The 12,418-nt window shown below is 50.8% G+C and overlaps 1 protein-coding gene across 1 annotated transcript in view; it reads left to right on the forward strand.

The window, feature by feature from the left end:
* The window catches only part of PLEKHD1 (pleckstrin homology and coiled-coil domain containing D1), a 44,788-nt gene extending 33,595 nt beyond the window's left edge, over positions 1-11,193 (forward strand). Inside the window, exons 7-13 of the mRNA XM_025392631.1 lie at positions 4,650-4,744; positions 6,649-6,742; positions 8,633-8,811; positions 9,385-9,517; positions 9,889-10,033; positions 10,482-10,631; positions 10,946-11,193. Coding sequence (XP_025248416.1) covers positions 4,650-4,744; positions 6,649-6,742; positions 8,633-8,811; positions 9,385-9,517; positions 9,889-10,033; positions 10,482-10,631; positions 10,946-11,115 — 966 coding nt within the window. The 3' untranslated portion in view covers positions 11,116-11,193. The remainder of the gene's footprint in view (positions 1-4,649; positions 4,745-6,648; positions 6,743-8,632; positions 8,812-9,384; positions 9,518-9,888; positions 10,034-10,481; positions 10,632-10,945) is intronic.
* Positions 11,194-12,418: the final 1,225 nt, after the last annotated feature.

The following is a 12,418-nucleotide window of genomic DNA, read 5'->3' on the forward strand; positions in this document are numbered from 1 at the left end:
CTGTTCACTCTCACTCTGGGCCCAGCCATGTGGGCCAGTCTTGGTTCTTTCAGGGCAGCAGGTTTCCACAGGGCCTTTGTACCTACCTTTCCTTCTGCCTGGAATGCTCCTTCTTTTTCCTTCTATTGATTCACCTTCATCTGTCAGCTGAAGAATCATCTGATCTCCCCAAACCTCACATGGCATACCTGCCTCACGCCCATCAGGGTAGCCCCACATAGAACCATGTCCCTGCCCTGCATATCATGTATCTTGGTTTGTAATGCTACTCTAATGTATCTGATTATTTTGGTAATATTTGATGTTTGAGTTTGATCTAAAATCCTGGTCTGATTTTATTTATTTATTTATTTATTTATTTATTTATTTATTTATTTATCTATCTATTTGAGACAGGGCATCCATCACTTTGTCACCCAGGCTGGAGTGCAGTGGCGTGATCTCTGCTCACTGCAACCTCTGTCCCTCGAACTCAAGGGATCCTTCTGCCTCAGCCCCTCAAGTAGCTGGAACTACGGGCTTGTACCACCAGGCCTGGCTAATTTTTTGTATTTTTATTTTTAGTAGAGATGGAGTTTGCCATGTTGGCCTGGCTGCTCTTGAACTCCTGAGCTCAAGCAATCCTCCCACCTCGGCCTCCGCTAGTGCAAGGATTACATGTATGAGCCACCTCTCCTGGCCCTGATTTTTATTAATAGTTGCACTAGACTGTGAGCTCCCTGAGAGCAAGGATACATCTGTTTTTGCTTATCTTCATGTCCTCAGTGCATAGTTTGGCAGATGCTTGAAACATGTTAGACAATAAATATGTGTGGCATGAATTAATAGAATTATAAGAAAAAATCTCGCTGAGGTTTTTACTGGAATTGCATTGAGCCTGTAAATTAATTGGAAAGAATCTTTACTGTATTAAGTCTTCCTAATCAGGAGTCTATGTCACTGCATTCTTTTCAAGAATACAATTAGTTTCACTGAGGATGAGAAATCATGCCCTGTGAAGTGTGGTGAACAGGAATTATTTGGTTTGGAGGTGAGGAGACTTGAGGACAGAATTGCTCTTTTAAATACTTGAAGAGAAAAGAGGTTAGTCTTGTTTTATGGCCTCAAGGGGTATGAGCCGTACCCACTGAAGGATTATGAGGGAAGCAGCTTTTGGCTCAAGTAGAGCTGGTGGTGGAAATGGGGTGCCTCCTCCCCTAGGTGTGCTTGAGCAGCCCAGCGTGGCCAGGCTTTGGCTGCTATCCTTGGCTTTGCCTGTGTTTTGTTTTGCTAAGAGGTGTTCCCTAGCTCTTATTTTGGTGACAGGGACATGCAGGCTTCCTAGCTGAGGAGAGGGGCTTCAGGAGAGAGTATAGCTGAGACAGAGAGAAAGGCCCAGGAAGCCAGGCAGCTGCTGAAGGGAGAAAAAATTTGGGCAAGGGACAGAGATGGCTTATGAGATTTTGGAGGAGAATTTTGCTCCATGAATGAAATAGAACGCTCTCATTGAAGCCCCACAAAACTTTCAACAAAAATCTTCATTATTCATAAATGCTTTTGTATTTGTAGCTGTCAGGGAGTGGCAGTGCTGAGCATAGCAGAGGGTTTAGCCTGTAAGGAAAAGGCTTTTATCAGGGTTGTTCAGGGGTAAAGTGGGCTGTCATGAGAGCCAGTCAAGCAGAGCTTGGACCATCTGTTGGCAGGAAAACCGAGCAGATCAAAGCATCTGATGGAGACTTCAATCGCCTTTAAAGTTCCTTTGACCCTGGAGGGTTCTGATTCATGGGTGCCTGTTTCTCTGGCCCGTTAACAGAGCAATACATGCTGCCCAGGCACATGTGGTATGGACTCAGGTAGAAAAGCACCTTATCGCATATATCTGGGACAACTGGGGAAAGAAGGGGATTCCAATCATTCCAAGCCAAATGATTGTCTTGCCATATTATTTTCAGGTGGATCAGATTCACTTTCTGCTTCTCAGAGGCATAGCTGGGATCTGCTGGTGTCACGAGGCACTTAAATGCCAGGGAGGGAAGGAATGGGTTTTAATCATTGATGCTCCCCCCATTTTCAACTGCGAAAAGATACCCCAGCGTAGTATTAAGTAATGGGAAATACTTGCAAGTTGGAGAGTTAGAGAAAGGGGCTTTCCAGGGATGGGGTGGAGCCTCCAGGTGGGTCCAGGGTGATCATTTCTGAAGCAGCAGAGGCCTCAGACCCATAAGAGCTGGGCACCTGGCCATGCATGGTGGCTCACGCCTATAATCCCAGCACTTTGGGAGGCCAAGGTGGGTGGATCACCTGAGGTCAGGAGTTCGAGACCAGCCTGGCCAACAGGGTGGAACCTCAACTCTACTGAAAATACAAAAATTAGCCAGGTGTGGTGGTGTGCGCCTGTAATCCCAGCTACTAGGGAGGCTGAGACAGGATAATTGTTTGAACCAGGGAGGCGGAGGTTGCAGTGAGCCGAGATTGTGCCACTGCACTCCAGCCTGGGTGACAGAGTGAGACTCTGTCTCAAAAAAAAAAAAAAAAAAAAAAAAAAGAGCTGGGCGCCTCTGTGATTTTTCCGGTGTAAGCCCAGGGATGCTTATAGCTAGTAATTTCCCCAGGCCTCTAAACGGCAGAGCCCACTGAGGAGAGGGAATATGTGAGGTTTGTTGAATCGGAGGCTATAAAGAGGTTTATCATCATTAGCAATATCCAATATCATGTGTTAGCTACTGAGAATGAATAAAATAGGGAGTTTCAAACTTTTCTGAAGCTCCAAACTCTTATTTCATCAAAGAGGGGTTAGAGTCTATAGGGAGAAAATTTTATTGTGAGGCCAAGGCAGGCAGATCACCTGAGGTCAGGAGTTTGAGACCAGCCTGGCCAACATGGTGAAACCCTATCTCTACTAAAAATACAGAAATTAGCCGGGTGTGGTGGTGAGTGCCTGTAATCCCAGCTACTCAGGAGGCTGGGGCAGAAGAATTGCTTGAATCTGGGAGACGGAGGTTGCAGTGAGCCGAGATTGTGCCACTGCACTCCAGCCTGGGCAACAGTGAGACTCCATCTCAAATAAAATAAAATAAAATAAAATAAAATAAAATTTTAATTATATTTATATTATGTCTATATATGGTATCTATATATGGTATACATTTATATTATGTCTATCTATGGTAACCAGTGTCACATATAGACACTGGTTGCCATGGCAGGCGGAAGGGAATGTAGCACATCACTCATTGCCTCTTAAAGGCAACTGCCTGGAAGTAACCCACTTCTGCTCTCATTCCATTGGCTTTAGCTAGTCCTACGGACCCACTCACCTTTAGCAGGTGCACTGTGGCCATGCGGTGTGCCCAGAAGGAGCATCAGAATACCAGTGAGAGCTGGGCTTGGTGGCTCGAGCCCATGGTCCCAGATACTCAGGAGGCTGAGGCAGGAGGATGGCTTGAGCTTGGGAGTTCAAGGCTGCAGTGAGCTATGATCGTGACACTGCGTGAGTGCCACTCTGCCTGAGTGACAGAGACTCCATCTCTAAAAATAATATTAATAATAATACCAGTGAGCAGCGAGCAGCCTTGGTGGTGACAACATTTGGCAGACTGAGGTCAGTTTGTAACCGGTGATCCATGCCCAAAGTGCCAATAATGATTAGAAGGGAAAGAAATAGCAACTCTTTGGGCAAGTAGTTTAGAGATGGAGGTCATAGGATTTGAATGCAGGCTCCTTCCTCTGCCTCATATTTTATTCCTTCTTTGCATCTCCTCAAGGCCCATGGCAACTTCTCCATGTAGACAGCCTCCCTCCCCAGTGGGGTTTCCATTAAATTTGGGAACAAAGCCCCCAGGTGAAAATGAGAGTGGAATTTGGAGCTGGAAGATGAGAAAGGAATTGAATGTGGAAATAATATCCTCCCACAGTGTAAAATGTGGAGGAACAAAGCAGTTGTCACAAAAATGGTTCAAGCCAAACTACATGAAATGTGCCCCCCATGCCACCTGCCACTGAACCCCAGGAAAATAGGACTCCTGGAGGACACATACTTGCTGGGAAAACACTTGGGCTTCCTGGGATTCCTGAAGGGGCAAGTCTGGTCCCCTGGGGCCTGTCTTGCATTTTCTAGTTCTCCTCCACTTTGGGGCCAGAGCAGAGGGAAGCCGAAGTCACCTGGAGTCATTGCTTCCCAGGTACCTCGAGAAAAAAAGAGTCCTTATTCTCTGACTTTGGGGTTGGGAATAGCTTTTCCTTGCCACTTCTAACAGACATCACTCCAGGGATCTTGAATGGAAATACACACTCACCACTCTTTTCTCCGGGTGTGAGGGACAGGCAACCTGCCCGATGGTGGCAGTGACTGGAGCTGCCCTGTGGAGTAGACATTTAGAATTCTAGTTTCCTCCAGCCACAGGGACTAATGTTGGGAGTGTTCCTAAACCCAGTCTTCAGCATGCAAAATGTGTTTTCACTGGGCTCAGTTCATCACGGATTTGGGGTTTGTCAAGACTACATGTCATTGAGTGGTGCCAGTGGGCCTTAGAACTTAATTCCCAGTCTGGTGCAGCACATGCCCTAGGCTGTGCCAAATCCCAGAGGGTCCTTTGGGATAGAGTGGGGGGTCCTGATCTCAGGGGTCCTTTGCTGCCTGTGACTCTTCTCTTCCTCTCTGGTCTCTTCAGGAGCTTGAGCGCCTTAACCAGGTGCTGGAGGCCGAGAAGCAGCAGTTCGAGGAGGTGGTGCAGGAGCTGAGAATGGAGCAGGAGCAGATCAAGAGGTGGTGGTGGTGCCCGGGAATTGGGAGCGCCACTAAATTAGGGCATGCAGAGCCCACATTCCCCGTCAGACCTGAGGAGGCCCCCACCTCAGAGATGCTATCTTCCCAAAGCTCCAGGCTCTATCCCAGTTTGAGTCTATCTTCCAAGGCTCCAGGCGTGGGTGTTCCAGAAGAATCTGCAGCCTCCTCTGCCCCAAACAAACGGGGTCATTTCTGTCCACTAGAGCATAAGGCATCGGAGCATCCCTCCAAGCCACAAAGCCCCTTGCCTTCATGAAAGCCTCTCTCACCCAGGGCCAGACAAGACATGCTGGCCTAGAGATGCTTGCTGTTGGCCAAGACCCTCACCATTTGCTGTCTTTCCTGCATAGTCCTTTTTGGGAATGTGTCACTTGAGATCTTTAGTACCACGTATTGTTTGTAAATCTAGTTGTACATTGTAATCACCTACTGAATTATAATCTCTTGAAGGTAGAGCCTAGAAATCTCTCTCTATATATGTATATATATCTATATACTTGTATCTATCTATCTATCTATCCATCTATCATCTATCTATCCATCCATCCATCCATCCATCCAGCTATCTATCTATCTATCTATCTATCTATCTATCTATCTATCTATCTATCTATCCATCCATCTATCTATCTATCTATGTTTGTTTGCTTGTTTTTGAGACGGAGTCTCGCTCTGTCACCAGGCTGGAGTGCAGTGGTGCGATCTGCTCACTGCAGCCCCGCCTCCTGGGTTCAAGTGATTCTTGTGCCTCAGCCTCCTGAGTAGCTGGGATTACAGACATGCACTATCGTGCTCGGCTAATTTTTGTAATTTTAGTAGAGACAGGGTTTTGCCATGTTGGCCAGACTGGTCTCCAACACCTGACCTCAATGATCCTCCCACCTTGGCCTCCCAAAGTGTTGGGATTACAGGCGTGAGCTGCCGCACTGGGCCAGAAATCTATATATTTTTTAAAAACACCCCAGGTGATTCTGAGGCAGCCTCTAGAAATGTGGAGACTACTGCCGTGGGTGGTGGTGGTCATCATCATCATCCTCATCCTCATCATTATCATCACCACACATGATCAGTGATAACCCAGAAGTTTTCTTATAACAGCCTTATCCAAGGGTGTCAATTAACTATGTATTTTGAGGAGGGAAAAACCCAGAGGCTGTTACTAAGTAAATAGCCAAGCACCTACTCAGCTTCCAGAATGTTGCCAGGTACTAGAAGGAATAGAAGACAAGTCCACTCCCTTGAAGAGTGGACATATGATCTGGTTGGGGAAACAAGATTCACACCCAGGAAACATGCAGATTTCCCGTGTTATGGGAATTGAGACACATGCATGATCCTTGTGGGCTTGAATACAGGGCTGATTGAGATGGGCCTTGAAAGGTGAGTAGGATTTAGAAAATTGGGCAGGAGAAGGGAAAGACTTTCCCAGTAGGATGAGGGAAAACTAGTGTAAAAGCCTAAGGTGACTGAAGCTTGTGAAGAAGGCAGCAAGGAGCGTGTTACCCCAGAGAGAGGCCTTAGCCATGTTCTATGTCAGAATGACCATGGGTTCTAGCACGTGCTGTCCAGAGAAGACAGGGTGAGGCTGGGGCCCCTTCGTTTCTCCAGTGTTTCCCTCTGCCTGTGGGGTGGCCCTAGGTTTATTCCAGGTGACAGATGCATGTGTACCTGGAGGAAGTGACTCCAACCCCATGTGGCTAGGACTTCCTTTCAGCTCCAGGCCCCTACTGCTGCTGTCAGGGCCCAGCTGTGCAGAGGGGCTGGCCATTCAAGAGCCCTTCTCAGTCCCAACAGGAAGTGAAGCAAAAGCATTTCTATGTGCAGAGGTGATTGGTGGGGGGTGGGGAGGGGGCACTGCCATATTCAGCCCTCTGTCCCCACAGGGAGCTGGAACTGACTGCAAGATGCCTTAAGGGTGTAGAACAAGAGAAAAAGGAACTGAGACACCTCACGGAGTCCTTGCAGCAGACGCTGGAGGTGAGGGGCCGCTGGTGGGTTAGTTGACCAGGTGGCGGGCTGGTTGGTTGGACCACATGACACTGTTTTTCCCAGCAGTGTTTCGCCAGGGGGTGATCTGTAAGAGAAATGGGCATGGAGGGGTGCTGATCTAAAGGATCTCTTCTCTATGGGTCATTGAAAGCTCCAGTACAGGCATGAGGCCCAAAGCAAGAAGTGTCTGTTCTCAGACCCAAAAGGACAAATTCAGGCTTGTCCGTGCTATTACCATGGCCTCAGGAAATCCACCTCTGGTGCTTATACTATTATTATTATTATTATTATTATTATTATTATTATTATTATTTTGAGACAGAGTTGTGCTCTGTTGCCCAGGCTGGAGTGCAGTGGCGCAATCTCGGCTCACTGCAAACTCTGCCTCCCGGGTTCACACCATTCTCCTCCCTCAGCCTCCCAAGTAGCTGGGACTACAGGCGCCTGCCACCAGGCCCGGCTAATTTTTTTGTATTTTTAGTAGAGACGGGGTTTCACCGTGTTCGCCAGGATGGTCTTGATCTCCTGACCTCGTGATCCGCCCGCCTCAGCCTCCCAAAGTGCTGGGATTACAGGCATGAGCCACCGCGCCCGGCCACCACTTCCTTCTTGTGTCTTGTTTACTTAGCTGCTCCTGAGTGACATTGAACATAAAGGGAAATCAACTGCCAGGTCACCATCATCTGATACCACAGAAACCGGGATGGGGAGGGGAGGTGACATGCCTCAAGGACAAAGTACAAACTCCTTAGCATGGAAAGCAAGTGCAAACTCTGGCCCCAGCCTCCCCTTCCCTCTTGCCTCACTCTTCCCTCTGCTGCCCCTCCACGCCCCGCACAAAGACTCCCAACCCCTGCTCCAAACCGTGGAGCTCAGGTATCCCAAGGAAGCAAACTCTGTCATGCTCCACACCTTTGTCCATACTGTTCCTTCTACACAGTGTAGCATTTCCACCTCTTCTCTGCTTGGAGAACTTCTATTCACACCCTTCTAAGACTCAGCTCAAATATCTCCTCAGTCAAGCTTCTCTGATTTTCTAGGCAAGTATCTACTCTGAGCTCTTGGCTCCCATGGCATTTTGTACATATTTTATGGGACTTAACATGCTAGGTGTATATTCCAAGCTGTGAATTTCACTAGACTGTGTCTTCATGGTCTCTCCAAGCCCATCCCCTGAAGTGGGCCTGGCACCTATGGTATATGGACCATATCTGTGCTGTATCCATGAATTACCATCAAGGCTGCAAAGGTTTCTTGTCTCCCTTGACTGGCTGGAGCCTTGGAGCTTGTGGGGCCTTTATTCATTTATGTTTCCCTGTTTCACATCATGGGAGGTGGTTCCCATGGATATTTTCAACTCTGCTTCTGTGTAATGCCATTTAGTACAAGATCCCAGTCTCATAAATGGAGAGGACATCTTTTTTTTTTTTGGTGGGGGGACAGGTTCTAGCTGTGTTGCCAAGGCTGGAATGCAGTGGTGCAATCATAGCTCACTGCAGCCTCGCTCTGTTTGTGAGAGCATCTACATCTGCTCTTGGGCTGGTTCCTGTTGGGTGTTTTTCACGTAAGCCCAATATGTCTCCTCACTCAGCCCTGGAGGAACCAGGACCCCAGAGGTCATGTGACCCCGCTCCAGTAGGTGCTGTCTTCACTGGAAGGCACTTTGGGTTCCTTTATGGCTCTTGATGGAGGAGTAATCTTGCCCTCTTGCGGGAGAGATCGGGGCCTTTTAGCTCTGGAGAAGAATGAAGACATTTCAGCAGCCACAGAGGACTGAGAGAGGAGTGGGTCACTCCCCAGAACGGAAAAGCAGGTGAGGGCAGCCACCTTGGAGAACCTAAGTTGGGCTTTTCTTTTCCTTCCCTCCCTCCATGCCAGGAACTCTCCATAGAGAAGAAGAAAACCCTGGAAATGCTGGAGGAGAATGAGAACCACCGGCAGACACTGGCCAATCAGAGTGAGCAGCCCCCTCCCAGCGGGGGTCTCCATAGCAACCTCCAGCAGATCGAGGAGAAGATGCAGCAGCTCTTAGAGGAGAAGCTCCTGGCAGAGAAGCGGTGAGGGAGCCCCAACCCCTGAGGACACCATCGGCTTTGGGGTCTGGGGACTTTCCCCGAACTGGACACCCGGACTCTTGGGTTCTACTTGGCACTGACCAAGGAGGGCTCACTCACTTCCTTTTGCCTAGGACTCCGTTTCCCCACCAGGAAAGTGGGAAGAGAACTTTCACTACCCAAAACTGGCTTGATAATTATCTCGTGCAGTGGTGTGAACCATGCAGAGTTACTAGGTCCTTGTCACCATGCTTTATGGAAAACTGGGCAAGTTTTTAAGCCCCCTTTTACAAATGAGGAAATGGAGCCTCAGAGGGGTTATATGACTTTTCTGAGGTCACAGAACTAGCAAGCTCTGGACCCAGGACTCCAGTCTTCTGACTGTAAACCTAGGGCTCCCAGCACTGACCACACCATCCATCTCATCCCCTGGGTGCGTGGACTCACAAAGTTCAGGAGCTCATGAAGCCTGGGATTCAAGGTTTCTCCAGCTTGGTCTCTAAGGGGAGTTGTCCACCCATTGGCAATCCCATTTGGCGAGTGAGCATTGAGTAAGTGCCTCTTCTGTCCCCACAGGATGAAGGAGAACGAGGAGCGCTCACGGGCCCTGGAGGAGGAGCGTGAGTTCTACTCCAGCCAGTCCCAGGCACTGCAGAACTCGCTGCAGGAGCTGACAGCAGAGAAGCAGCAGGCTGAGCGGGAGCTCAAGGTGCTGTGACCTGGCCTGCTGGAAGCAGCTGGTGCCAGGGCCCTTCCCTTCCCCTGGAGACTCCTGTCCCACCCCTGTACTTTACTGCGTAGCTGCATGAATTATCTCTGTCGGTCTGACCAGACGGCCAGGCACGGGGGATGGAACCACCACGAAGGATAGCAGTGAGTCTGCTGCATCATTGACAGACACCTGCTGAGTGCAGGTGCCAAGTCCAGTCCATCTGGTTCAAAGGGTAATACTCAGAGGCAGGATGTGATAACTCCTATCCAAGCCCATTGAGCCAGGGGTGACCAGGGAAGGCTTCCGGGGAAGAGGGCAGCTGCTTCCAGGACCTGACTTCCTTCTCATTTCCCTCTCCTCAACCTCAGGCTGAGGTGAAGGTCCGCATGGACCTGGAGAGGCGACTCCGGGAGGCAGAGGGGGCCTTGCGAAGCCTGGAACAGGGGCTAAATTCCAAGGTGCGGAATAAGGAGAAGGAGGAGAGGATGCGGGCTGATGTGAGCCATCTGAAAAGTAAGCTCTGCCTCTGGGTCCTGGCCCCCAACCTTGGCACTCAGCCCCAGATGGGATCCCGGCCCTGTAGAGCCAGGAACCCCATACAGGCTCTTCTATGCATGAGGTGCTCTATGGCTATTGAAGGGTTTCTTCTCCAGTTACCTGCCTGCATGCATCTCAGCACCACTGCTTTCTTGTGGCTGTTGGATCTGTGGTGGGGGGAAAGCCAGAGCTTCTTCCATTTATCAAAAGCTCAGAGCTCTGTTCTCAGCAGGCCTGCCCTGAGATGGCTGCAGATTGTGGTTTGAAAGGCAAAGAAAGTCCACTTCAGCAGGTGGCTCTGGAATCTCAAGGGACGGGGTCAGCATATTTCCTACTCAACCTCACCAGGATCCTTGGGAGGGGAGGGACTGGCTGAGGGTAAGGATACAGTCGAACCGCACCCTTCCTGGCCCTGCCACCACAGGATTCTTTGAAGAGTGCATCCGGAATGCTGAGCTGGAGGCCAAGATGCCCGTGATCATGAAGAACTCGGTGTACATCCATAAGGCAGCCACTCGCCGCATCAAGAGCTGCCGCTTCCACCGGCGCCGGTCTAGCACCTCCTGGAATGACAGTGAGTGTGGCTGTCTGCGTGCCCTGCTAGGGTGGTGACAAGGCAGGAAGAGGGCAACATGGGGAGCCAGAAGGGTTGGCCCAGCTCTGAGGCTGGATAGTGTGGCCTTGAACCTGGCCCCACCATCCTTGGGCAAACGGGTGAATTCTCAGGGCCCTGGGTTTCTCAAAGGATATGGAAGCTCGTGGGTGGGAAGGGGCTGGAAGAAGCTTGGCACACATAAGGGAGTGAGGGGTGGTGTGAGGCTGGGGACAGGGCCAGGCCTTTGTGGAGGGAGCACTGTTTACAGGACTGTCGGGCTCCTGTTTTCCCAGTGAAGCCGTCCCAGTCCTTCATGACCTCCCAACTGGATGCCAACAACATGGAGGAGCTAAAGGAGGTGGCCAAGCGGCTCAGCAGGGACCAGCGCTTCCGGGAATCCATCTACCACATCATGGCCACCCAGCCTGGAGCCCCCTCAGTGCTCTCCCGGGGCGGAAAGTGATGGGCGCTCCTCCCCTGCTTCCCAAGTCTCCTCTGGATGGGCCGGGAGGGGAAGGGGTGGCAGAGGGAGGCCTCACTCTACTGGCTCCTGGCCTCTCTGGTCTGGAGCCTGCCTCTCCTCTGGGCCAGAGCTCCACTTCGGGGCCAGCCTTGCCCTCAAAGGACATGGACGCTGCCTTCCTCGCCCTCACCCCGCACGCCACCTTTGGGTCCACACCAGGGCCATGCAGGCCCGAGCTGGGTGCTGGTTGTCATGGTGAGGTGAGGACAGGACCTGGTTGTATGTGGAGATTTGCGTTGACTGGGGAGTGGGGTGGGGAGGGGCTATCTACCACTGTGCCGTCAGCCAGGGCCTGCCCCACAGAGGAAGATGGCAGCCCTCCCTGGTGCCCACTGGACCTCTCTGGGGCTCTGCTGCCCTGCCCCTGGTCCTCATGTAGAAAGGCCTCACCTACCCACCTTGACATTCCCTTTTCCCCAGGGTTTCCTGAATATCCCTTTGTTTCTGACACTCAGCAAAATGTCCCTGAGCTGAGGCCCCTCATTTACACCACATCTTGGTGTAGGGAGGAAAGGGGCCTAGGACAGCAGCTTCTGGGTTCCTGACATACCACACACCTGCCACAGTGCCGCTTTTCCTGAGCTCAGGCCCTGGCTGTGGGGTCACCCACTGATTCCCCTCCTCCTCGGGTGAGCTCACTCACAGCCTCGGCACCTTGCGAGGGCAGAATGATGGTGCCGCGTCCCTCCTGCATGTGCACCTAGGGCCCTGGCTGGGAGCTGGGGCCAGCAGTGATGCTGGGGCCTCCCCGAGAGGACACATAACAACCTCAGGAGTGGGCCAGGCACAGTGGCTCACGCCTGTAATCCCAGCACTTTGAGAGGCTGAGGCGGGAGGATTACTTGAAGTCAGGAGTTTGAGACCAGCCTGGTCAATATGGCAAAACCCTGTCTCTACAAAAAAAATAAAATAAAATAAAATAAATAGCTGGGCATGGTGGTGCATGCCTATAGTCTCAGCTACTTGGGAGACTGAAATGAGGGGATTGCTTGAGCCTGGGAGGTTGAGGCTGCAGTGAGCTGAGATCGTGCCACTGCACTCCAGCTAAGGTGACAGAGGAAGACCTGTCTCAAACAAACACAAACAAAACAAGCTCAGGAGTGAAGGAAAGCCACTCTGGTTCCTGCATTATGTACACCTGGTTGGGCAGGGAGGCAGTGTTCCTGCTGGTCGAGAGATCACAGATGTCTCCTTCCCAGCTGCCTCTGCTTCAGTCACCTTGCTGTCTCCTCTCCCTGCAGAG

The sequence above is a fragment of the Theropithecus gelada genome, chromosome 7b (assembly GCF_003255815.1).
Source record: "Theropithecus gelada isolate Dixy chromosome 7b, Tgel_1.0, whole genome shotgun sequence".
In the NCBI taxonomy this organism is placed as follows: Eukaryota; Metazoa; Chordata; class Mammalia; order Primates; family Cercopithecidae; genus Theropithecus; species Theropithecus gelada.